At 46.2% G+C, this 27,668-nt stretch overlaps 2 protein-coding genes across 2 annotated transcripts in view; both read right to left on the bottom strand.

Annotated features, from left to right (window-relative positions):
• Positions 1-27,668, bottom strand: part of FAM189A1 (family with sequence similarity 189 member A1) — a 334,267-nt gene that overhangs the window by 66,101 nt on the left and 240,498 nt on the right. Inside the window, exon 3 of the mRNA XM_040969902.1 lies at positions 18,210-18,320. Coding sequence (XP_040825836.1) covers positions 18,210-18,320 — 111 coding nt within the window. The remainder of the gene's footprint in view (positions 1-18,209; positions 18,321-27,668) is intronic.
• Positions 1,008-26,279, bottom strand: NSMCE3 (NSE3 homolog, SMC5-SMC6 complex component). Its single transcript, XM_040969332.1, has 3 exons — positions 25,422-26,279; positions 15,817-15,821; positions 1,008-1,021 (listed from the first exon to the last, which is right to left on the bottom strand). The coding sequence occupies exon 1, from the start codon at positions 26,277-26,279 to the stop codon at positions 25,452-25,454; it is 828 nt and encodes a 275-aa protein (XP_040825266.1). The 3' UTR covers positions 1,008-1,021; positions 15,817-15,821; positions 25,422-25,451.

Raw genomic sequence — 27,668 nt, 5'->3', positions numbered from 1 at the left:
AAGGGAAGCTTCTCAATTTTCCAAATAATAACTCATTCTGTTATAGGCCGTGAACTGTTATATTCCCTGGTTTATTTCCCTTTTCATGCTGTGTGATGTCTGCATGGTTTATTTATATTGTCTTTTCACCCTCCCCATCCTTAGTGCGAAGTTTCCGGCCATCCTCTAGCTTTGCATTGCTGTGAGCACGATGAGGAAGCTAAGCAACACATCTTTAAAGCATCTTTGGCTCACTCTTCAAAGAAATGTGTTTTCAAAACTGAGAGACTCGAAAAATAAAAATGCAACCTATCAAAAGTCGTGGGATATAATCAAACTAACACTGAAAGGGAAATTTATAGTCCTAGCAGAAGAAGCAAGCAAAGCCCTCGAATGAATGACTGGTTTCTTTCCTGAAGAAAGAGATACAGAGGACAATCAACCAAAGCAAGCAGGCAGAAGAAAGGAAATAATCGAGATAAGAGCAGAATCCATCAAATGAGAGGCAGAAAAACAGCTGAGATGAAAAAGGATCCGAGGCGCTCACGGTCTGCTCAATAAAATTGATAAACTTCCAGCAAGGAACAAGGCTAGGAACAAAGGCAAGGTGCCAACAACTGGAACAAAATCAGGGTTAACCACAGACTTACAGACACCGAAAAGTATTAAAAAGGCAGTAGTACCCCTTCCCACCAACACAGTCGGTGGCTTAGGTGAAGTGCCATCAGTGATTTTTGAAAACCACAAATGACCACACGCTACACATTTGAATCTCCTTAGAACTATTGAAGAGTTTAATGCCATAATTTTAAAATTCTCAAAAACAACAGTTCTAGGCCCAGAAAGTTACATTAGGGAATTCTAACAAGTGTTTAAAGAAGAATTGACATTAATCCCATTAAATTGCTTCCAGAAAGGGAGAGAAACTTCTTAACACATTTTATAAATTTAGTATTATCCTGACCAAAACCAAATCAGGCAAAAACAGGAAAGAGACTAATCTCTGATGAACTTGTATACAAAAAAATAACCAATAAAAATACTATAAATCAAATACAACAGCAATCAGATGATATACCATGACCAAGTGATATTTCTTTCCCTCATGTATGCATAAATGTACCATCTGAAAATCAATCGGTATAACCAACCATATCAGCAAGATAAAAATGAAAAATTATAGGATCATAGCAACAAAGAAAATTGACAAATCCTATATCCACTTTTTACATAAGAAATCTCAGTGAATCAGGAATAAAACATAATCAAATTTTAAAATATATATTACTTCCCTCTTGGGTTACCACTCCCACTGGAGAGCATGAAAACTAGGATTGGGGCAGGGGTGGCTAGACAGAACAGCACCCATCCGTATCCGTGTAGGCAGGATAATAGGGCAGGTTGGGTTGAACTAGGCTTCAATGCCCATTGACATGTACGAGAGCTAAATGGGATGTGGGACAGACTGAACAAGTCTGCGGTACATACTGGCAAGCATGGGAACCAGGGTAGGGGGCAGGCCTGATGAGGGTTATGGGGAGTCGTCCCAACTAGGTTGCAGCTCCCACTGGTTTATGTGAGGGCCGAGTGCGTGCTGGGCAGGATCAAGCTGGACTGCAACACCCATTGGTTCGTAAGGAAGACAGGTCTGGAAACAGAACTGACCCAGCAATTGGAACCACCAGTATGAGCATAAGCTGTGGCGATGGACTGTGCCGGGCCCGTATGTACTGGCAAGCACACACAAGAATCAGGTCTGAGGATCACCCCAGATGAAGTTTCTCTGGGGATCCCTCCAACTGAACTGCTGATCTCAGAACCCCCAGCATGAAGAGACTATGTCAGCCAGTGGATTCTGAAGAGATTTCATTGTGCTTGGAGCGGTGAGATGGCAGCAATTCAGACTGTTGAACTCTCAAAACTGCTCGACTGTCGGCTTTAGCACCATTTTTGTGGACACCTCCGCGCCTTGAGCCAAGCGGAGGAAGAAGCAGATGTGCAGGCTGAAGCTCAAGCGAAGGAAGATGTGACAGAGGTCCAAGTAAATGGTTGTTGCAGGAGGGAGCTGGGCCAGGTGCCGCACCACTACCCACTCGCCCCGGAGGGTTCGCCCAGTGGGCCCGAGAACCACAGGCACCCCTGCCCCACATGTGGCCTGTGTCCCCGCCCTGGCCCAGTGTAGCGTGCGTACAGTAAAGCCTCCCCAGCCACTGTGTCCGTGGGAGAATCAAACCACAAAACAAAAAAAACAAAACTACTTGAGCAGGATCCTTGGAGCATGCCCCCACATTAGGGTCCTGGGACGGGTGGGAGGCTGGGTGGGGCTTCTCCCTTACTCTCTCCCCTTTCCCCAGATACAGAAAAAATAATAATAATATTAATGTGGAAACAATGGTCTTACCCACTTTCCTGTAGCCCTTGACCCTTTGTGCCCTAATCAACTATGTAAATATTATCAAAATAGATATATACATAAGAAAAAATAAAATACATATTGTCATGTATTGCACATATTTTGAGACATCTTGTAAACTTACGCAATGCAGCTGAATGTCTCCATGTTTCCCGCAGAGTCTGTGTGTGCAGGCACTTCAACGCACACACCTACACCCAAACGCACCTGCCCCCACAGCCAATACCACAGTGCTGGTGGGAGCACGGATCTCCATGCCTATCCTAGTTATCTGTCGCAGAACTGGAAGCCCTAATCAGCACAGTAAGTCAAAAAACAAAGAAATTCAGCCTGGAAGCGAAGAAATAAAATTGCTTCTTTTTCCAGACGTCATGACTGAATATGCGGAGCAAGGCATTCGGAACACTCCTGGAACCAACCAATGACTCCATCAATAAACAACCCAGTGTCACTTCCACACAGTAACACTGTGCAGACACTGAAATTCATCTCTCACACTGCAAAGAGATGCTTAAGTTACCTTTAACAAAACTGCATAAGCTCTGTATCCTGAAAATTACTCGGTGCTCCGGAAATACATCCAAGATGGCGTGGATAAATGGAGACACACATCAAGTTCAGTGGCTGGAAGGTTCAGTGTAGAAAGATGCCAGTGTGCTCCAAATTGCTCTATAGGTATTAAGAGGGAAACATTCTAAAATTTACGTAAAGATGTAGTCCATGGGATAGCTAAAAAAAAAAAAATCTTGACAAAAAACATAACTCAGTGGGAGAAATTATACAACCCAATATTAAATTCTACATGTGGGGCCTGATAAAATGGTTTTGTGGCTAAATCCTCACCTTCACCCTGGGGATCCCTATGAGTGCTAATTCCTGTCCCGGCTGCTCCACTTCCCATCCTGCTCCCTGCTTGTGGCCTGGGAAAGCAGTTGAGGACGACCCAAAGCCTTGGGACTCTGCACGCAGAAGAAGCTCCTGGTTCCTGCCTTCGGATTGGCTCAGCTGTGGCTGTTGCGGCCATGTGGGGAGCGAACCAGTGGATGGAAGATCTTTTTCTCTGTAAATCTACCTTTCTAATAAAAATCAATAAATCTTAAAAAAAAAAAGTCCTCAGTCATAATTACAACAACTGAGATGGTATGGCACTATTAGGAAGACAGAAACAAATAGACTGAGTGGGTTTTCCACAAGGAGGAAAAGCAACAGAACAGAGGAAGCAGAAACTTGCTGGTAAATATTCAAGCAAGCAATGAAATTCAGCTTCACTCTTTGGCCTCACACAAATTGATTTAAAGGAGACTTAGGTGCAAAACATAAAACGCAGGAGAAAAATCACCAGGTTCTAGTAGCAGACATCTGGCTTTTCAGATTTGGCACCTAAATTATCCATAGAAGGGGAAAATCAACAGAGCTCATCACAATGAAATCTTCCTTGCTTCCAAAATCCAACTGAGGAGTAAATGCGTTTGAGTAATTTCATAGGTACTATATGGTGAGGACTCAATGTCATTCATTTGTATGGATTCCCAGCACCATTTATTGAACAGAATACCTTGAGTTTTGAACGAGGTGTGGATGTTTGGGTTTATTTTGAAGGACCATAATTCCATCATTGTTCATGACAGTCTGTCCTATGCCTGTGTTGTTCTGTATTGATTTTGTCGCTTTGTAGTAAGTCTTGAAATGGGAATGCATTAAGTCCTGCTACTAACATTTTGTTCTTTACAAAGAAAAGGATACATGGTGATGGTGGTGGGGGAGAACCCTTCATCACCCTTGTCTTGGTTCACTCTCCAAACACCCGTCAAGGCTTTGGCTGGGCCCTGGTTAATTCGAGAGTCAAGATTAATAATCCACATGGAAGGTAAACCTCCACCTGGGTGACAGGAACCCAGCCCCTACAGCCATCACTCCACCTCCTCTGCTTACACAGGAAGCCGAACTCAAGAACTGGAGCAAAGACACAAAGCCAGGCACAGTGGTGTGAGAAGCAGGCTTCTAAAGAGCTATGTCAGCTCCTTCCATCATCTTTGGAATCAGCTTGTTGGTTACAAATACCTCAGCTGTGATTCTAATGGGGACACCACAGAACCTTCAGCAGTTTAGAACAGTTTCACTCTTAAATATGCTAAGTGTTTCCATCCACAGACCTAGGAGGTTTCCCTCATTGTCAACAGCTTTGAGTGCTCTCAAAAAATGTTTCATAGTTTGTCGCATGTAAGTTTTTGCATTTCTTTTGTTGAATTTATTCCTAAGTATTTTTGGCTTTGAAGATGTAGCTAGTGGAGTGACTTTCCCAATGTCATTGCTGGTTGTTTGGCATAAATATATAGCAATCTAACTGACTTTGTTCATACTCAGTCCTTCAATTTTGCTGAATTTTTTTGTAAATTCTATTAATTTTTAGTGGAACCTTTATTGGTTTTTTTCTACACAAGACAATCTTATCTATGATTTGTGGTAATTTTTCCTTTTCCATTCTAATCTGTTTTCTGCTTTTATCTAACTTGCAGGTTGTAGTGCAATGTGAATAGAAATGATAAGAGCTGATCCAACCCAATGTCCAATGGATGTTAAGTACGGGCAAGCTTACAGCACTACTCAAGTCTTCTGTTTCCTTACTGATGTTTGGTTGCTGCATTATTTGAGCGTGGTGTTGAACTGCTCCTGCCATTCCTGTTGAATTCTTTCTCCTCACTGACAACAGTTTGGTTCATGCATCTTAGGGCTGGAAGAGTACATACATGTTTCTAACTGTTCCATATTTCTGCTGGGCTGTTTCATCATGTTAAAATGTCACTCCTTTAATTTTGTTTTGATTTGCTGTTTCTTGAAAAATTTACTTATTATCAAGATGGCAAAGAAATCCCTTGTTGCATCGGTGGAGTGTCGGCTTCAGTGTTGGCTGCTGGTTTTACTGATGACGACCAGTAAATGAGTAAGAGAGCTTTGCTCATTAAATGAGCTAATTTTTTTCTAAATCATACAAGTGCTATGGACAATGGCAGGCTATGTCTTCAAATCTCTTTGCGTTAAATACAGTGTAAATGTTAAAGCTATACTACACCTTTTTTATGGTTAATTTGCATCACTATTGTTTGTGCCCACTACTTTCTTGAATCATCTTAGAAACTGGAAAGTTCTATTTCAGGGTTACATCCAGGCCTGCTGTCTAATTCATAAACCTTCATTGGAACACACTGCTTGCTGTTTGCTTATTGTACATGTTTGTTTATTGTTCACGATTGTCTTTGTGCTGCATGTGATGTTTGAAACATTTGCTTTCAGATGCTTTCCATAAAAGTCTATTCTTGCTCCAGATTAGTGAGCACAAATCCAGAGCTGATTCGTAGTGCCTGCTGATTTCATGTGCCTTACCCAACGGAAAGTAACACTACAGTGCTCAATGACATCAGAGCATGCCAAGGCCATCTGATATTCTTTCTGGATTGAACCATAAATGCTTGCCACTTTAAAATTATGATCAAGAAACTACAACACACAGATGCTTAGATTTAACACAGAGATGCTTAGATCCGAGACAGGAAAACCAGTGTTTCCACCTGATCATGGAAGCAGAGTCTGCAGAAGACACACAAGGTGCACGGGATACTATCTTTTTGCCACCAGGTTACAAAAGACGCCCACACCTGTCGGGGCACGAACACTAGGGGCACGAATGTGTTTGCAAACACACACACACACACACACACGTCAACAACAACAAGTGGTGGGCTCTGGGCAGCAGTTTTTAACATATTACAATTTAGAGAGTCTAATTTTTGACAATGTCCATAACCAGATCACAAAATACAGCCGTTCACATGTCATTCTCTGGGGCCTACACAAACCAGCCCCAGTACCGCTTAATTTCAGGAGGTACTGATGCCTAGAGAAGGAAAAAATAGGCCTCCTAACAAAACCATGCTCCCTTCCACAGCTCCAAGGTGGACTCAGAAGTACAAGCAGGGCTAAGGTGAAAATTGCAATAACCAAGCCAACCATGCATCGTTCCCCAGGTTCCAAAGACCTTTTTTTTTTTTTTTTCTCACTTGTCCTCCTGGGTTGTAGGAAAAATCCTTTGATAATTACTTTTAGCAGTCCCCTCCAAAATGTGTTGTACTATGCACTTCCCCCACCAGAAGCCATGCGTCACCCTGGGAGGCACCCACAGGGGAGAAGCTGAGACCTAACTCACCAACCAGAAACACAAGCAGGTAAGAAGAAGGTGGCGGCAGCCTGCTTCCCATCAAACACCTGTCCAGGTCTCAGATCTCCCAGGGCCACCTCTCTTTTGTTCTGGGGGACAGAGGTAAGCAGAAGAAAGCCTGGATGTGGACTAGAGAGAGGTCCAATTAACGTGCAGATCACAGGTGCCAGCAGGATGGGGGAGGTCCGAGCTGTGCCACTAACAAGGTGTCATGCTGTCCCTGCGGTCGGGTGAATCTCATTAAAAACGTAGGGTCAGAAAAGTCCTAGTGCAGCCATAGATAAACACAGCATTAATCATATTGTTTGCTTACAAGGAAAGGTGCTTTGCTGATTTCCAGGGAGCAGTATTTTTGCACGGACAAGGCTTGGTGCAGCTAAAAGGAAAGGGGTCACATGCTCCACACACTGGCATCTGTACCATCTTTGCTGTGACATGCAGGCTTTGTTTCAGGTTCCTTCCGACGCTGTGCAGTTTGTGTTTCTCCCACAGATGCCAAAACAAAGCAGAAAGATCTTTACTTCCATGACCCAGGACATCCATACACTTCTCTTTGAATCACCAGCCTTATTCTAATGATCAAGCTCTCTGTAAAATAGGAGTGGGAGATTCTGCTGATGGTTGGGGGCACAGCTGGAATTGGAAGCCAGTTCCTGCAAGCTGCATCTTTCTGGAAAAGTTACTGAATTCCCAAGGTCTCGGTTTCCCTAACTGCCTCCTACTTGCAGCTGTCGGGAGCAAATGAGGGGATGTGGGCAGCAAGCTTGGGGCTGGGCCTAGAACACAAGCACGCGGCACGGCAAGCCAACACTGCTGTCACAACCATGCAACAGTCAGTACCCACTCTGTAAAAGTACATTTCAAGTTTACATCTGAATTTCACTAAATTAAGTCAAAATATGCCATTTCTATAACCTCCCACCTAAATTTCCACTTCCTAAGGTGATACTAACTAGGACAAATATATATATTTTTAACTTATTTGAAATATGTTACACAAAGAAAGGAAGATACAGGAGTGGGGAGGAAGAGTGGGAGAAAAGAGGGTGGAGAGGTAGATGGGGGAAGGTAAGAAGAGAGAGAAAGACAGAGAGAAAAATATCTTTCATCCATTGCTTCACTCCCCAAATGGCTGCAATAGCCCAGACTGTGCCAGGCCACAGCTAGGAGCAAGATGCTTTCTCCAAGTGTAGCAGGGACCCAAAGACCCAGGCCACCTTCCACTGTTCTCCCAGGTGCATGCAGGGAGCCAGACGGATTTGAACCAGGGCCCGTACAGGATGTCAGCATTGCAGAAGGAGGCTCAACTACACCACAACATGGAGCCCATAAAACAAACATTGTAATTCACTTCACTCTACAGAGTTAGTTTGTTTTCTTTATAGGAAAGTTAGCACATACTTACAACATTACCAGACACAAGATGAGAGGCTGAGCTTTACCACCTTTGAAAGAACACATGAGCCTAGATTTACCTAGATTTACATGAAAATGGCCAAACTAGACCCCCAACTAGCAGAAACCTAATCAAAGTATAAAGTATCGCTTAAAATAAAACTGTATCTGTAGGACATGGCATTAAAATATGCTTATTTTGGTATAAAAAAATTGAAAACCATGCATAAGAGGGGCATTTAAAAAAAAAATCACAGAAACACATAGCATGGAAGTGTGGATTTCAGAATTTCTTACACCAAATAAGCTAACTTTTACCAAAATTTTCTGTGAGATTTGCGAAGTGCCCTGGTATATACACATGAATATAAATGCTCGCAGAAGACTGGGTACAGCAGACCACTCAGTTAAACGCCACGGAGAGGAGAGAGAGGGAGCAGAAGAAACCCAGCTTTATCCCCATGTCAACATTCTTTATATCTCTTACATGAGAGTATTTTATTTCATATTTTTTAAAAAAAGTTGGAAAAGGGAGTATCTTCATTTAAGACAAAATACTTACTGACACACATGATGTATTAGATGGTAAACGGTGTACTCTACTGCACTTTCATTCAAATAGCTCAATCAGGGGCTCACCTGGCTAACCTCCACCTGCCAGTGCCAGCATTGAAAACGAGCTCAGGTGTGTGGCCCGGCTGTTCCACCTCTGATCCAGCTCTCTGTGGCCTGGGAAAGCAGCGGAGGAGGGCCAAAGTCCTTAGGACCCTGTCCCCCCAGGGGAGACCTAGAAGTCCTGCCTCCTGGCTCAGGATCAGCTCAGCTCCAGCCGCTGTGGCCATTTGGGAAGGGAAGCAGTGGGGGGAAGACCTCTCTGTGTAATTCTGCCTCTCCGATAAGAACAAACAAATCCTCACACACACGCGTACATCACATCCCAGTCAGAACATCACAATAAACAAGGAACTTGCACAAAATGAGCCCAAGAAATCAAGTCATTGAAAAGAAGTTGTTAAAAAACGTTTTTCTCTTGCTGTCATGTGGAAGAGTCAGGTTCAGTAAAACACACTGAGGCACTCTAGAGAGCATTTTAAAAAGTCAATGATTTTGAATTAAGATGGTGGATTAGGATAAGGACACGTTTAAACAGATGGAGAAACATTAGCCAGGGTGAAGCAGAGAGGGCACATTCCAGACAAACAGCAGAGGACAGACCGATGGCAGAGAGGTACCAGGAGACAGATGGACACAGGAAAGCCATGGAGACAGTGGTGTGGTGTTGCAGTGAACAGATGCCCCAGCAGCTTTCAGCAAGCAGCGATCTGAACTCCACCAGCAACAAGGTAGGAAGGGGAGTCCCCTGGGAACTCAGAAGGTGAACCCAAAGAACTGCCCTCATCCTGCTGGTTTGTTTGATTTGACCAGAAGCAGAGAAAGAGCAGCAGATCCCCAACCGGCAGTGTGGGAGCAGGGTGGATTTCACAGCTCAAAACTCAGTAGAGCCCAGTCAGGTGCCATCTTGTAGGAAGGCAAAGGCAAGGTGGGACAGGACTACACATGAACTAAGCTGGGAACAAACTCATTTCTGACACAGTGCATTGCAACAATGTGGCATTCTATAGGTTCCACCAAAAATAGGTATGAGTAGTCCCCAGATGTAACTGCCAGCAGATGAAGAACTTTACCAGCGACACATCAGAATCTATTTTGCACAGTGTTGCAAAGGCTATCAGATTGCAGGGACAATAGTGAGCTACCCATGTGCTGAGCTGGGAGTGAACTCACTGAGCTCAGTGTATTGCACTTGTCCCACATCAAAAATAATACTGACTACAGCATCATACGGGTCAAAAGAGGTCCATGTGGCCTTCAGACCTACAGGTTTCAACCAGATCAGCACCAACAGCAACCTAGCTATTTAGGACATATGGTGTCTCCCTAATCCTAGGAACTGCTCAAACTGGAAGTGGGAGAAAGGTTATAGACAACGGTGCAGCCCCAGTACAGGATCACAAGAGGTGGAGCTCCAGAGTCGGTAGTGGAAGTCTAACATAAGAGTCCAGATCTGAAACTTTCTGGACGGAGTAGCGCAAGTAACTGCTAAAAATAGGTAATGGGTGCCTAACTGGGAACTAACTGCAAAAAAGAAAATTGAATTGTAGAACTATGAGTGACACAGCTTAGAAACCTGCCCTAACAAATCCAATCTGCTAATCTGAAGTACAATGACCAAGAGCAAAAGAAGAGACAGAGGCACAATGAATATTACTGAAGACTCCCCTGCAAAGGAGCAAAACCCTTTGCCAACCTCAGAGTTACAATACTTTGAGGAAATGGGAGATACAGAATTCAAAACACTTGCTATAAAGCTTCTTCTGAACAACAAGAAGCCCATGCAGGAATTTAAGGAGTATGCTACACAGCAAATATCAACACTGAAGCAAAATAAAGCCAAATTATTGGAAATAAAGGACGCAAATTAAAATGCAATGGAAAGTCTCAACAACAGAATGAATGAGAGAAAAGGATCTCACAGCTGAAAGATATTTCTTGTCACAATGGGGAAAATTCCAAAAGCTGGAAGCAGAGATGGGTCAAGCCAAAAAAGTGTTTAAGAGACAGTATTAATAGGCCAACTATAAGAGCTAAGGGAATTCCAGAAGGTGCAGAAAGAGATGCTGGGTTTAAAAATGTATTTAATGAAAAAATAAGGGAAAGTTTCCTTAATCTGGAGAAAGAATTGGGAAACAGCATACAGCAGAGGCAAGAACTCCCAACAGGCTTGACCAAAAGCAATCTTCACCAAGACACATGATCATCAAGCTCTCTTTAATCAAGCATAAGGGAAAGATCCTTAAATGTGCATGTGGAAAAAATTAATTGACATATAAAGGAATTGCCAATTAAACTCACAGGAAACCTCTCACAGGAAACTCTATAGGCAAGAAGAGAATGGAGTGACATATTCCAGATTCTAAAAGCAAAAAAATTGTCAGTCCAGAGTAATATATCTAACAAAGTTTTCCTTTTTCTTTAAAAATGAAATAAAAGTCTTCCACAATAAAGAAAATTAAAAGAATATACTTCTTGGGCCCGGCGCAATAGTGTAGTGTAGTGGTTCACCTTGAATGCGCCTGGATCTCATATGGGCTCCAGTTCTAATCCTGGCATCCCCGCCTCCCATTCAGCTCCCTGCTTGAGGCCTGGGAAAGCAGCCCAGGATGGCCCAAAGCCTTGGGACCCTGCACCCACATGGCAGACCCAAAAGAAGCTCCTGGCTCCGGATAGGTTCAGCTCCAGATCTTCCTCTCAGTCTCTCCTCCTCTATGTGTCTTTCCAATAAAAATAATAAATAAATCTTCAAAAAAAAGCCTCTTCCAAACCTTCCCTAAAATGATACTTCGAGATGTTTGCTTCACAGAGAGAAGGAATAAATAGCACCCACTAAAACCAAAGGCATATGTGAAGAACATCCCAGCAAAATAACAGAAGACTAAATCAATGACCAACCCGTTACTAAATGACAGGACCAAAATACCACCTATTTATATTAACCCTGAATGTAAATGGCTTAAACTCAGTCAAATGTCATAGATCATTATACCAAACTAAAAAAATAAAATCCATCTATCTGCTGCCTACAGGAGACACATCTCATCAAAAAAGACCAGCAGAAACTACATCTCACAGATTTTGATGTTTTGAACTTTAGTTTTATTTCTTCTGTCTGCTTAAACTCATCAATCAAATGTCATAGAATAGTGAACTGGATTTTAAAAAAACCCAAACCCATCTATTTGTTGCCTACAGGAGACATATCTTACCAACAAACATCAGCGGAAACTGTATCTCATGGATTTTATTTAAGTTTCATCTCTTCAAATAGATCACACAGTAGCATCATTTTCTTCAAGAAGGTTCTTGATTTTCATTTCTTCAGCAACACATTAGTCATTCGGTAGCATGTTATTTAACTTCATGGTATTGGTAATTTCTTCTTTCTGTTGTTGATTTTGTTTTGTGGCTTTTCATTTAAGGGGATGTATAGTAACTGTGTAATGGAGACTTCTAGGCAAATATGGACTCCCAAAGAAATTGTTTACTGTATCTTGACAATAAGAAGCTGGACTCTCTGCCATTGTCCATGCCTGCAATGATGGACATATGACTGTGTATGAAGAACTATACTATAGCAATGATATAGCGGAGGGGGGGTATGGGAAATCCCACGGCCTATGGAACTGTATCATAAAATGATAACAATAACAATGAAGGCTATGAAATAAAAATAAAATAAAATAAATGAGAAATTCAAAGGTTAGTAAAAGAACAAAAAGTTGAGACACCAAGGAACATCAATTTCAGTCACCCGGGGTGGGGGCGGGGGGCATTAAAAAACCAAAGTAAAATGAAGGGGCTGACATGGTGGCAAAACAGACTAATCCTCTGCCTACAGCGCTGGCATCCCATACGGGCACCAGTTCAAGTCCCAGCTGCTGCGCCTCTGACGCAGCTCCCCGCCTGTAGCCTGGGAATGCAGAGGATGGCCCAAAGGCTAGGGACCCTGCACCCACGTGGGAGACCCAGAAAGAATCTCCTAGATCCTGGGTTTGAATCCACTTAGCTCCAGCTGTTGCAGCCACATGTGGAGTGAACCACCAAACGGAAAACCTTTGTCTCTCATTCTCTTTGTAAAAATCTGCCTTTCAAATGAAAATAGACACATCCTGAAAAAAAAAAAAAAAGGCAAAATGAAATCTACCAACTAGCGTGCATTCTGAGGTCACTGTAAGACTGCCTGGATTTAAATTCCTCCGGCAGACCCACAAACTCATCTGTGACTTCTGTTTTCATAACCATTCTGAAGTACTCCTCATGGCAGTAGTACACACAGGAAAAACTACAGTGTTAGTACTGTCAGCAAGTATAATGGGAGAACAAAATAATATGCCTTCAGAGGGTAGAAAATACTAATGGAAGCATAGAAAAGGAAATAAAGACTCCTAAAAGAATAATTTCATTAAATAAGACTGGCAGCCCATGGCCATGCCCGTCTGAGTCACTGTTGCTCCACTTGCAATCCAGCTCCCTGTCAATGGCCTGAAAAGAGCAGTGCATGGTGACACAAGTGGCATCGGCCGGATGACCCAAGTTCCTGGCTCCTGGCTTCAGCCTGGCCAAGACCTGTCTATTGCGGCCACTTGGGGAGTGAACAGCAGGTGGAAATTCTCTCCCTAACCCTGTCTTTCAAATAAACAAATCTTGAACAACAACAAACAATCTAACTAACAGCCATGACTTTGGGGGAAAACAATTTAAAGAAAAGATAAACTTCAGCATTACAAAGCAGGAAGACTTTTCAGTCAATTTAGAAGTTTTTCTTTTTCTTTTCCTTTTTTTTTTTTAATTTAGCAGCTTTAGATAGACATAATTCAAATATCATACAATCAGCAGATTTCACTAAGGTTTGGTATATCACAGATCATATTTAAAAAAAAAAAACCATTTATTGGGCCCAGCGTTGTAGTCTAGTGGCTAAACTCCTTACTTTGTATACGCTGGGATCCCATATGGGGACCGGTTCATGTCCTGACTGCTCCACTCCCCATCCAGCTCCCTGCTTGTGTCCGGGAAAGCAGTCGAGGACAGCCCAAAACCTTGGGACCCTGCACTCGCATGGGAGACCCTGAAGAAGTTCCTGGCTCCTGGCTTTGAGTCATCTCAGCTCCGCCGTTTCAGCCACTTGCGGAGTGAACTAGCTCTTTTCTATCTCTCCTTCTCTCTGTAAATCTGACTTTCCAATAAAAATAAGTAAATCTAAATTTAAAAAAAAGAAAGACATCTGTTAATAAAAAAAAAAAACTACCCAGGAAACCAACAACACAAACACCACGAAGACTGTGGGGGAACAAGATGAGACGCAATCACGCGAGCCTGTGAAATGCTAAATGCACCTGGATGATCCCAAGGTCCTACAGTTTCAGAGCATGGTTAAACCAAACACTCAGAGCAGCACTGAAAGGCAAACTGCAGGCCAAGCCCTTTTCTGACCTCAGATGCACAACTCAATCAAACATTGGCAAAGCCATTGCAGCGTGACGGGTGTAACCTTAGCCACCCCACGGCCGGGGAGCGCCTTCCCTGGCACTGCCAAGGTGACTCCCGGCTAGGAACCCCTATTAATGTAAATCACTCCATTAATAGCTAAAGGAGAGCCGCAGGGCCCGCCTCACAGATGTGCATTCTGATTAAAATAAAAAACAAACCCTTAGAAAGCCAGGGCACCAGGACGTGCCTTGAGCAGAACAGAACATCTCTAGGGAGCGGCCAGAGCCTTCAGGAGCCCGCGGGGTCAGCCTCAGGAGCACCGCACAGGCATGAGTCAATACGGTCTGTCGTCCCTGTTCCCAGAAAGCATGAGGCCTGGCTCCTGGCACAACTGCCCAGGGCTGAAGAGTCTCGCAGGTCTGCCTTCGGCATCACTGCCTCGTTCCCTGCAGACTGTGGAGCCAAGGTCACAGTGGGAGGCCAAGCTGGCCTCGGCTGCCTGGCAGGGTGGGTCTGGACCCAGGAAGCCATGTGTGTGTGCCCACGGGCTCAGCAGCTAGTAGGACTCAGAGGCCACGGTCTGAGTGGGCTTCCCAGCCCCGTGACAGTGCTACACCTGTTTCCCCTGCTCCCCTCGAGTGCCTCTGTGCAGCCCTGTGAGTCAGATACCCCCACTAAGCCTGGGACTTGGCAGCTGGTCAGGGAGAGCTTCTGACTCAACCAGGTGCGGGAAGTGCAGGATGAAATGCCACTACGTAATGTCATTTCAGCAGTTTTAGCCGAAGCAACTAGACAGAGGAACAAACTGACAAGAGACACAAATATTGAAAAGCAGGAGATAATAGAATCATTTCTTCTGATAAACTGGAATCCAAGATTCAATTTAATATATGTATCTTCATGTGAGATTAAACCTAATAAAAAGTTACCAGAAGTCTTACATACTTCTAGCAACCCTTACAACATAAAATAATTTACCTGTTAGAGCTAAACAACATTTAAAAGACCTGGCACTAAAAAATAAATATGGAATGTCATATGTTTGTTTTTAAGCTTATTTTTATTGGAAAAGCAGATTTACGAAGAGAAGGAGAGACAGTCAGAAAGATCTTCCATTTGCTGATTCACTTCCCAAATGGCCGCAATGGCCAGAGCTGAGACAATCCAAAGGCAGGAGTTAGAAGCCAGGAGCTTCTTCCAGGTCTCCCACACAGATACAGAGTCCCAAGGCTTTGGGCCATCCTCCTCTGCTTTCCCAGGCCATAAGCAGGGAGCTTATCAGAAATGGAGCAGTTGGGATATGAACCAGCGCCCATGTGGAATGCCCGTGCTTGCAGGCGGAGAATTAGCCAGTTGAGCCATTACACTGTTCCACCCTCTCCCCCAACATGGCCATTAAAAAAAAAGTCTTTGTTTATAAAGCAAAGAGAGACAAAGAAAGATCTCCCACCCATTGACTCCATTCCCAAGTGCCTGCAACACCTAGGGCTGGACCAGGCTGAAACTGGTGACCAGGAATTCACTCCAGGTCTCCCACGTGCAAGCATGTACCTGGCTGCTGAGGCCATCGCCTTGTGCCTCATGGGAAGCTCAGGGGCAGACCCGTGCTGCAATCAGATCAGAACCAGGACTGGAACTCAGGCGCTGCACTATGGGATGGGAGAGTCCCAAGCAGGGCCACAGCAGCTAGGCCAGCACGTGCCTCCCATACATTTTTAAAAGCTCCAAGAGTGAAATGATGTTCATGGCAAAATAAATTGTATGTAACATAAACTGAAACTTACTATAGAGAAAGTAAACTGGGAAAGCTTTCCCTAGGTAAACCACATAACCAAGAACCCATAGGCTCAAAATACACACACACGAATAGACTCAATCTATGAAGTTTCCACACAGAAAGAATACATTTTAACACATGTAGCAATGGCCAGGCTCCCTGAACCCAAAGTACATTTACATAGTTACTACACTGCAAAAGTAACAAGGATCTTCAATAAACTGGCAGGAGTCAGTGTTGTAGCACAGCACACTGAGCCTGCATCTGAAGTGCTGCCATACCACGTGGGCAATGGCTTGAGTCCCGGCTCCTCCATTTCCAACCTGGCTCCCTGCTTGTGGACCTGGGCAAGCAGTGGACGATGGCCTAGGTGCGTGGGCCCCTGCACCCATGCGGGAGACTTGAAAGAGGTTTCCCTGGCTTCAGTATGGCCCAGCTCCGGCCATTGTGATCATTGGGGAGTGAACAAACAGATGGAAGATTCTGTTTCTCTCTTCTCCCTATTTTGGCCTTTTAAAAAAATAGATGAAAATCTTTAAAAGCAAACTGGCAGCTGCCACATAAGCAACTCATAAACAAACCTAAAAATGCTCAACTTTACTTTTGGTTGAAGGCGTGAAAGCCACACCCTGAGATCTTTTCTCAGACTGCTAGAAACAGAACACGAATTTCTGGATACACGTATGAGTTCACACAGGCCCCACACACCGCTGGCGAAGTATAGAACAACACCCCAGTTAGGAGAACAATTCAGCGAGAGCATTCTCAAAGCCACATGCACTGGTTGGCTCCGACCACAAGGCCATTTCTGCTCCAGCTCTAGCTGCACACGGCTGTCATGTTCTCTACTCTGTCCCCCAGCAGCGGGAAAGGCCGAGTTGTAAATGTGCATGATGGCTGATATGCTCCACTTCCTTCCTTTTAGGAAAAAACCAGAAACCTGTCCACGCTGAGCTTCACACAGTGAAGCTATGTTGCCACACACCCAGCTAGTGGGCCACACCGCTGCTCTCTGTTTAACAGCCAGGAAAATCTGCAAGCACAGATGGGAAGCAGTAGAGGCGCCATGACTGGATGACAAAGATCTATGGAAAAAAAGGTGTTACAGATCAGGGGCCAGTGGGTGCAAAAATGACCCACACTGGAGATGCCTTGAAAGGTTATAGCTCTTTCTGGAAGAAGGGTACTGTGTATAGGAGGAGTCTGGAAGAATAGAAGAGTTCCTGGAACAGGTACTGCAGAACAACAGGTTGAGTCATCATTTGGGACACCAACATCCCATACTGGAGTGTCTGGTTGGAGTCCCAGCTCCTCCATGCTTCTGTCTGGAAGGCAGCCAATGATGGGCCAAGTACTTGGCTCCCTACCGTCTGGGTGGTAGACCCGGATGGAGCTCCTGGCTGCTGGCTTCTGCCCAGTGCAACTGCCTGTTGCAGAAACTTGGGGCGTGGCAGTTCTCCACACTAACAAAGAAAGCTGCTGCTGAGGACACTCCTGCGCATGCCATACTGAGCTAAAATACGACCACATTCTCCAGGCCCACTCAACAGAAAAGAATAAGACTGAGCTCCCAAAAGCAGTTTTTTGTAACGCAACAGTTGCTTCCACATTGAGACTGCACCAACTTACACTACTCCTGCAGGTCTTTGCAGCTAAATGCCCCCTTGGAGTCCAAACAGCAGCAGAGGGCACGGCCTTGCTGCAGAACCACATCTAGAAATTTAGTTCTAATCCTCACAGTGACAGCTACAGGCAGAGCAAGCAGATGGGCATCCGTGGAGGAACATGCCTCTGAAAGGGAGCCCAGGGTTGGCAGCCCAGGGTCGGCTCCAAGGTGAAAACGCCCCAACGCCCCAACACCAACAGCCTGGGTCCCCTCGGATATGAAATGAGACCCACAGCTCGATGCCAGGGTAAGCCCTTCAGCACACAGTGTGGCACCAGAAGCCGCAGAATCCTTCAATGATGGAAGGAAAACTCCTCCCAATTACACAATATGAAACTGCATTACTTTGGTGCACACATGAAGCTTATATGCATGTGGTGCTTTTACTTGATTTAAAAAATTGACTTTTTAAAAATTCAGTGCAAGTAACAGTGCAATCGAGGCTAAAACCTAACACTTACTGAAGTCATTTATTCTAAGCTAGCAGGAGTCCATGAGCCTTCAAAATTTCCTGTTGATAATTGATTTACAAGTGAAACAATCACGGGCAAACTTAGAGAATAAAACAACAGCCCCGACATTCCTTAACGAATCAGCAAACAGCAGCATCCGTGGAGTTTTCTCGAGAATCCAAGAGTTCACTGCACCAATCCTCCTCCTGCTCGCATCTCCCTTGGAGCCCGTGACCTTTACAGAAGAACTGCATCGCATCACTCACCAACTGGCAGCCTGCCAGGGAGTCCACCAGCTGGGCGTTCTGACAGGAGAGGATGGAGCCAGCCAGATTCAGCATCACGCACACAGCAGAGAGCAGCATGAAAAAGGTGATCTGGAAACGAAGCAAAGCAGACATTGGTCACTCACGGGGAGAGGCTCGCCGGGAAACCGCCTGGCTTTCCCTCCATCAGCCAATCACGTGACTCGCACTTCCACGTTTTAAAGGAAGACAGTGTTATTCAAAATTCCAGGTTCATTTATCTCCTAAATATAAAAATTGGAATCTGAACAAAAAAGCCTGCTAGCATGACTGTATCCAAACCTATTCCAACATTTCAGAAGCCAAATGGAAGGACACTGTGCACTGTATAATTCCCACAGTAACAAGTGATACATTGTTAAAGAACACTGGAACTGCATCTATTAAAAAGTCTTATTTTCATGAGGACAGTGCTTATACCCGCACCAAGGCAGAGAAATAACACACAGAAAACCCTCCAACTCATCACCCAGCTCAACAACTGATGAATAATTTAAGGCCAATTCAGCCTCATTGATGGTTCCTCCCATACATGCGATCTTGCAGCAAATACCAGATATAACCACCACATCCTTACATGTTTCAATGTAACAAAATACTGTCAGAACATCTGTGGTAATTAAGAATGTGTTGATGGGGCCCAGTGCAGTAGCCCAATGGCTAGAGTCCCATTCTGGGCACCGGTTCATGTCCCAGCAGCCCCACTTCCCATCCATCTCTCTGCTTGCAGCCTGGGAAAGCAGTTAAGAATGGCCCAAGACCTCGGGACCCTGCATCCGTGTGGGAGACACGGAAGAGGCCCCAGGATCCTGGCTTTGGATTGGCGCAGTTCCAGCCATTGCGGCCACTTGGGAAGTGAATCATTGGACGGAAGATCTTCCTCTCTGTCCTCCTCTCTGTATATTTGACTAATAAAATAAAATAAATCTTTAAAAAAAAGAATGTACTAATGCCATTTACTATCCAAGGTGGTGTTTCACCAATGGGTTAGTAGCACTTTGGCCGGCCTAGATTCAGGCCTCGCTCCGTTCTTAAGTCCCAGCTTCCTGCTGAATGCCCTGGAGGCAGCAGGCAATGGCTCACCTGGCTGCTCTCTGCCACCCGGGGGGCAGCCAGGACTGACTGCCAGGCCTCAGCACCAGCCTGGCTCCTACGCAGCTCCCAGCAGCTGTCCAGGGAGTGCATCAGACCAAGAACGACCTCCCCCTCTGCCTCGCAGCCTTGCAAATACTACAAATACTTAACTATGAAATATTCACATCCCTTCAACAGCCTCATTTCTTTTGCACTCTGACTCAGTCACACAGAACACCAGGAAGGCCCATACTATAAATATTTGTTAGGAATCTTGAGCCATGGGATTCCCAAGGAATCTCTGGTGGAACCAGCTCACTTCTCCAGCCTAACCTTCCTGCGTCTGGATGCTTCTGCCTGCTGGTGCTTGTCACTGGTGTGGTCGGATCCAGATGTCTGAACAAACGTACAGGAAAAGGTGATTGGTTTCTCTCCGGATGTCAGCCATCATTGATGATTAAGATCAACTAAGGGATGAGCATTTCCAAAACAGCACCAGTCTAACTCGCGTTTCTTCCTCAGTGGGAGACCGTCTATGGAGACTTCCCTTCATCAGCTGTTTGCTCACCCCAAGGAACAATTTGACTTTTTTTCTGTTCATTCTACAGATTTTAAGTTACTTTGGTGCTGGATTTACAAAATACTTCAGGGACCTGGCACCATGGCTCAATGGCTAAATCCTCCCCTTGCAAGTGCTGGAATCACATATGGGCGCTGGTTCATATCCCAGCTGCTTCACTTCCCATCCAGCTCCCTGCTTGTGGCCTGGGGAAGCAGTCAAGGATGGCCCAAAGCCTTGGGAGCCTGCACCTGCATGGGAGACACAGAGCAAGCTCTTGGCTCCTGGCTTCACATCAGCTCAGCTCCGGCTGCTGTGGCCATTTGTGAATGAACCAGCAGATGAAGATCTTTCTTTCTGTATTTCCTTGTATCCACAAATCTGATTTACCTTTCCAATAAAAATAAATTAAAAAAAATAAGCTTAATCTGTGTGATCATTACTACACTTTGGTTAATAATCAGATCAAAAGCAATCAAACAACATACTTTCTGTACTCAAGAATAATTTTTAAGATTATTTATTGGCATGGTCAGACTGCCAAGAGTATTGGTTAAATAAATATTTTAAAAAATCGACCAGTATCTCGCCTCATGTATTCTGCTGGTCCCTGGGGCCTTTCTCTTGTTACTTTCAAACTCTGCGCGTGGAAGAGAACCAAAGGAAGGACAAAGTGACTGTTGATGGACGAGCTCTGTCCGCTGGAGCCGAGCACTGCCCCGCCGATGTGGAGAGCCATGTGGGCGAGTTCCGCCGGACCTCGGGCCGACACCGGCACTCCTACCTCAACCAGCCTTGAACTGCTTGTAACATACTACTCGATAATGAAGTTCATACAAGGCATATTATTTTTTAAAAAGCTATGTATGGATTTTAATTTTTTTTTGGCATGCCAAAATAAAGTTTAGGTCCACTTTTCACAAACTGTTTAAGTGCCCACATGTGGAAAAAGGACGAAATTAAAAGCACTGTAGTGCTGGGTTTCAACGCGACCTGCTTTCAGTGATGACAAAGAGCTTGGTCGCCTCTGTCACCCACCGGGCTGGAAGCAATGATCTCCCAGTGGGCAGGAGCAAGCCCAGCAACTGTGCCCCTAAACTCCATCCTCCTCCAAGAGGAATCAGAGCTCCTGGGAGAAACGGCAAATTCCCAGGTGCCAGGTTGAGGGCAGAGAAAAACTCAAGCTGAAGCTGAACCTCTGTACTTTAAAAGAAAGAAAAAAGCGTTTTAAGGATGAGAGACGCGTGTCTGGTACTTCTGCCAAAGACACAGTTCAAGTCTGATGAGGAGCAGGTGGCAGTAAGCCCAGCTCGGGGGTATTCTACAGGGAGCCCCCAGACTCCAAGTGCTGGGCCACGTGAGTCACAAAGACCACCCGCCTGCCTGCAGCCCGCAGGAGACCCAGCACACAGCCCACCGAACTCAAGCACTTCAGGAAGCAAACTGCTGTACTGCACTTTCAGCTTTTCTGTGCATTGAGATCATTTGTTGTTTTAAGATTTATTGTTATTTGAAAGGCAAATTGATAGAATGTCGCGCCAATCTGAATTCAGGAGCCAGGAGCTTCTTCCAGATTTCCCACCACCTTCCTCTGTTTTCCCAGGAAGCTGGATTGGAAGTGGAGCAGCCGGAACATAAATCAGTGCCCATATGGGATGCTGACACCACAGGCAGAGGCATACCGCACTATGCCACGATGCAACTCCCAAGGTTGTTTCTAAATAATTAGCTTAACCTCAGACCCAAATACGCAGGACACAGGGTACCCCCGCTTGTGTCAACAGATACAAAAAATGTTAGACTTTCATCAACATGTGTATTTTAAAATATTCATCAAAAGGAAGAGTTTAAGAAAGAATGGTTAGACTCCAGAAATATATGTATAACAATACTAAAATATACCAAAAATACCAAATGTACAGAATTTTAAAATCTAATCCCATCGGCCAGTGGGGTAAGCAGCGTATGTGAAGTTCAAAAAGCCATTCATAATTTTTCTACACATCCCTCGCCAAAGTAGGACAGGTAGGGAAATTAACCATCCGAATGAAAGGTACTTACAGCGAAAAGAAAACTTAGTAAACATCACATTCAAGGCAAAACCATAAAAATGATTCCCTTTGAAATCAGAAATAAGAAGTCAATAACATCTGAAGCCAGCTGCAACCGCTTAGTTTCAAACGCATAATCTGAACATACAGATCTAGTCGGCAAAAAGAGACAGCACTACAACAAAAAGGGTAAGGCCTGGAGAAGAAGGGCTGGCATTATGTGTGTACAGTGGGTTAAGCTACTGCCCAGGACTCCTGGCATCCCTGACTTCTCTACAATCAATCCAGCTCCTTGCTAATGTGCTGGGAAAGCAATGTGAAATGGCCAAAGTGCATGGGTTTCACCTGGGAGGCCTGGATAGTTCCAAGTGCCTAACTTTGATCCAGACTAGCACCGGCTGTTCTGGATAATTGGTGAGTCAAGCCACATGTGGGCAGAAGAGCTTTCTCTTGCCAATAAATCTTAAAAAGAAAAAAAAAGCAGGCCCAGCACAGTAGCCTAGTGGCTGAAGTCCTCACCTTGCAAGCGTCAGGATCTCATATGGGTACCTGTTTTATTCCCAGTGGCCCTGCTTCCCATCCAGCTCCCTGCTTGTGGCCTGGGAAAGCAGAGATAGCCCAAAGCCTTGGGACCCTGCACTCGCTTGGGAGACCCGTTCGAGAAGCTCTAGGCTCCTGGCTTCACATCAACTCAGCTACGGCCATTGCGGCTGCTTGGGGAGTGAATCAGCAGACAAAAATCTTCCTCTCTGTCTCTCCTCCTTTCTTTATATCTGACTTTCCAATAAAAACAAATCTTAAAAAGAAAAAAACAGAAGGAAAAATCATGACGTACTAGATTATAACAGCAGGTAGTAGCAGATGGATAAGGGGCCGTGACGCGGGGGCTGAATCCTCAACTCCCACTCGTCAGGATCCCGTGTAGGCAACAGTTCACCTCCTGGCTGCTCCACTTCCCGCCCAGCTCCCTGCTTACAGCCTGGGAAGGTAGAAGATGGCCCAAAGCCTTCCTTAGGACCCTGTACCTGCATAAGAGACCTGGAAGAAGTTCCTGGTTCCGGCCATCATGATCTCTCTGTAAAACCTGCCTATCCAATGAATACTTTTTTCTAAAGTGAGTTAAAACACAACTGAAAATAAAAGTCAAGAAAAAACACTCGAGAATATTTTTATAATTGTTAGAATTAGGGGAAAAAATTAAGATTTATTTATTTGGAAGTCAGAGAGAGGCAAAAATGTTCCATTTGCTGGTTTACTCCTTAAATGGCTACCATGGCCAGGGAAGGGCCAGGCTGAGGCCAGGAGCTTTCTCCAGAGCTCCCACATGGGAGCAGGGACCAAACACTTGGGCCATCGTTAGCTGCTTTTCCAGGCCATTAGTGGGCACAGGACTCCAACTGGCGCCCACAGGCAATGCTGGCACCCCAGGTGGCAGCCTAGCGTACCATGCAGCAATGCTGGCCTCAGGGACCACATTTTTTCTACATTTAAAAATATTTTATTTTATTTTATTATATAGTTCCATAAATAGTTAGAACACCTGTATGTCAAAAACATGGGAGGAGGTATAATCATTAGATTCACCAGGACATGAAAGCAACAGAAAAAAGGCCTACAAGGTATGAAACCTGGTGCTCATGGAGGCTTAATGTCCCAGTAAGAACAGGTTCAAGTTACTGCCATGATAAGTTACCCCTACACCTTCAGCAGATGCTGACAAGCTGCGGAGTTCAGCAGGGGAGGGCAGTGTGACTGGGCTGGAAAGTTCAGGAACCACTGGGAGCAGTGTCTCCCGATACAAGCGCAACAACAGGCTGGCACCCGACTGCCCTGCCTGCTTCCAGCTGCAGAAACCATGAGAGAGCCTGCCCAGGCATTAGGGAACACATTTTCTCTCCCTGAGCACGACTCACCTGAACGTCATGTGGCTGAAGCTCAAGACGCAGGAAAGCGGCAAAGGGCTACAAGACCACGTCGTACAAGTCCTGAGTCCATTCCACAAGGACCTAAACACACATTAGGAAATGCAGACTCCGGCTGGAGGGAAAGCGCACGGCACGGCCAGGCCTCTGACGGGGGCCATTTTAACCCCAGGAACCGTTTATTGGTAGTCAGTTGCTCACACCTGAGGGAGATGCTTTCCTAGGATGCAGTGGTGGAAGGAAGAGCTGAGGGGTGCTTGCGGGAGAGGGTGCTTAGGAAGAGGACCCCGGACCAGAAGACCAGGAAACAGGTGCTAACCCGGGAACCTATCACAGTCCTCCACAGCCACGCCACCCACCAGCTCTTCCAAGTCCCAGGATACTCAAGTCCTCCCACTTTCCCCATCAAGGCATCCCATTTAATGCTCACCTGCAGGCCCAACCCCCCAAGGTAATTACAGCGCGTATTCAGAGTAACCCGTTCAATCTGTGGTGGGAGGGGTTTTCAAAGACTTCGCAAGAAGTATTATCTTTAAAAACCACTAAGACTGCAATTTCCTCACACCAACATCATGTTCTCAAACTTTCTGAAAGGCTGATAAATGCCCTGCAGCAGCCAGGAAGACCCTCAGCTCTCCTGGTTCTGACTTAGAAAACCGGAGGTTTCTCTACAAAACCGCGTCAAGGTCAATACCAGAACAGTCTTTTCGGAACCGGTGATGGCTCCAGGAGTCATTTAGCAGAACTTAACTGACAGAAGAAGTAGCAGCTTCAGACCCAGACAAAAACAAAACAGATTTCAATTTTAAAAGGCGCAAACTTGTGTTCTAGTGAACATCTTCCAGGATGGGCTGGGGGACTGCCACCCAACAAGCTAGGGAGCCCCGGAATCCACATCAACTACACAGCAGGCAGGCAGCAGCCAGGCGGGGGGCTTAGCCACCGTGTTCACATGTTACAATTTCAGGGACATGGAGGGAGAAAGGAATTTTACCATCGGTTCCCATGATTATGCAGCAAAGAGAACAGCTTGTACAGAACAACTATTAGCTGAACACACCGCAAACGCTTTTAGCATCCTTTCGAGTCATGAACTTTTCTCCCACCCACAATTTCAAATCAAGGCGTGTCAACTGCTTCCAGACAAGAGTTGTCACAACACCCTCAGTTGAAATAAAAGAGGGAAGACTCGGTGCACCACGGCAGAGTTACGGGTACTATCATAAAACCGTTATCTGCAAAATAGGATGTTCTCTGCTTGGAATCACGCGCAAGGACTCCCTACGTAGGGAATATATAAAAATACGTTAAAAATGTGACAAGGATGTAGAAGTTACATTTTTAACTTTACAAAAAACTTTATTTTTCCTTACAAATGGGGGCAGTGAGGGAAAAGAAAAAAGTGACTTCTCTGCTTTTACTTTGTTGGCACCCAAGTAACATACTTCGTGTGCTTTTTCTCCGACCACAGTGCAACTGTACTAGTTTTTACAAAGCCAGAATAATAATCCTATAAACGTGTTTACAAACGGCAATGTGGAACTCAAACCCCACAACCAATTACAACGATCAGAGTGTCCCCAGCGCGGCAGCGCTTTCAGGAAGTGGGCGCCGGCCCCCCGGGCTGCGCGGGCCGGGCCCTGCCCTCCTCCTCCGCCAGGGCCTCGCAGTACTGCGCCGGCCAGTCCTTGGGGTCCTGGTTGTGCACTTTGGCCACGAACTTGAGCACTTTCATCTTGCTCGTCTCCAGGCGGGTGCGCGGGCCCCACTGCAGCTCGTAGTCCACGGGGTCCGTGTGCGGGATCCGCCGGTAGTCCAGATAACGCTGCCGCACGAAGTCTTCGGTGATGAGCTTCTTGGGGTCCCCGAAGACGAGGTGCCTCTTGGTGGGGTGCACGCCCAGGCGGCGCAGGAAGTCCCACACCTCCGTCTCCTTGACCGTGTTGCCCTTCATGAAGATGAGTCCCAGCAGGATCATCAGCAGGCCCGTGGTGGGCGTGCCCTGGTCGCCGCGCACCTCGGCGTCCTCCTCCACCGGCTCCAGCGCGTTCACCAGGATGTACGCGTGGCTGCGGGGCTCCAGCTCCACCAGCCGGTAGCCGAACACGTCCCGCAGCCGCTCGCCCGCCAGCCGCAGCAGCTCCGGGAACGTGTCCCGGGCCTCGCCCACCACGTGCCGCATCATGTCGGCGCGCTTCACCGGGATCTTCTTCTGGTCCTTCACCAGCAGGAACTGCACCAGCTCCGCCACCTTGAGCTCCAGCTGCTTCGGGCTCCGCAGCGAGCCGCTGCTGCCAGGAAACCCGCGGGACGTGCTCGGGGCCTCGTCGGCGGCGCCGCGGGCCCCGTCCCGGCTCCGGTCGCGCTCGTGCTGGCTGCCGGGCTGGCTGCCGGGCCGGCCGCGGCTCCGCGGCTTCTGCGACATGTCGGAGCCCCAACGGCCGGAAGCGCCGGCGACGCGGGACCGGCGCGACGCGCGCATGCGCGGCTCTGCGGCCGGGGCGTGGCCACGGGGCGTGCGTGCTGCGTCACGGGGGCGACGCCGGGCGGCCTCACGGCTGACAGGGATGCTTTTTCTGTGGTTAAAATGTCGTTCTTACTAACCCAACAGACACAAACCGAGAACCAACGTCCTAATCCAGTTCTTACTAACCCAACAGCTAGAAACCGAGAACCAACGTCCCGATCCAGTGTGCGGCTCAATTCTGGGCGGGCGAGGGGTGCAGGCGGTACTAAGAGATTTAAGGTCCGGAATGGTGTTACAGCGGAGGGAAGGCAAAGGGTCATTAGTTTTTACCAAACCGTGTGGACACAGGATCGAACGCGTCCCTTCCCCCCTTCCCCTGCTGAAGCCCAGCTCCGCCAAGCACTGCCACCATCCGCTTTTCTCTGATGCCCCTTGGAGTCTGAAAGTTTGCAACACTTGCCGCACTTTCCACACAGGCAGGCTTGTGCTTCGCGCTGCAAGGATAGTTTCTGCAGGGAAGCACAGCAGCCCGAGACAGCCTGCTGCAACAGGCAGGTGCCGGATGAGCACACTAGCTCGGGTCTAGAGCCTGATGTTTTCAGAAACCCACCAACTCGGGTGGCCACTGCAGCCACACTTGTACCAGAAATGGGAGTTGGGGGGGGGGGGAATGAAGCCACGTGCAGAGAAACATATGCTCTAGACAGATTCCCATGGAACTGGGACTTCACTGCTGATCAGGACCTGCGGTGGAGGGGAACTCTAGGATCCCCTAATCGTCATTATCCCCGCCTGGGGGCCACAGCAGAGAGCACTGCCCACCGCCGGGATGGGCGCGGATTATAGACATTTTTAATTGTGCAACTCGAAACGCCAGAAGGAGTGATTCCATTACCCTCAGCAATGCGCTGACGCTCCTACAGGTCCTTGCCAATGTGTTTCTTCACACACACGCACATACAACCTCCATTTCCCTCTGTCTTTTTAAAGCTACTGAAGTGGGTAAACTTCTAAAGCAACTAAATCAAATTGAGTTCCTCTTTAATGCAAATATATGCAGAGGGAAGCAATTCCAAACACATTATTTGAATAACAGCACCAAAACACAACCTGATTAACATTTCACCGAAATGTGAGGCTCATAAAAATTTTTTCTTGTTTATAATTCACTATGAAAATGCAATCTGATAATGGCACTGGTCGTAATCCACGTTGCAGTGCCGCTATGATCAAATGTGAGCTGTGAGCAGTAACTCTCTTTGGCCTTAAATCCCACCGGTAGGTCCTCGAGCATCTTCATGATGGGGGCGCGCTGCTGCGGCTTGAACACATGCCCCCCAATTCATT

Source organism: Ochotona curzoniae, unplaced genomic scaffold, assembly GCF_017591425.1.
Source record: "Ochotona curzoniae isolate NIBS_2020 unplaced genomic scaffold, NIBS_Ocur_1.0 scaffold_4701, whole genome shotgun sequence".
Lineage (NCBI taxonomy): Eukaryota > Metazoa > Chordata > Mammalia > Lagomorpha > Ochotonidae > Ochotona > Ochotona curzoniae.
Note: the sequence above shows the minus strand (reverse complement) of the source record. Positions and strands in the feature narration are given on the sequence as shown.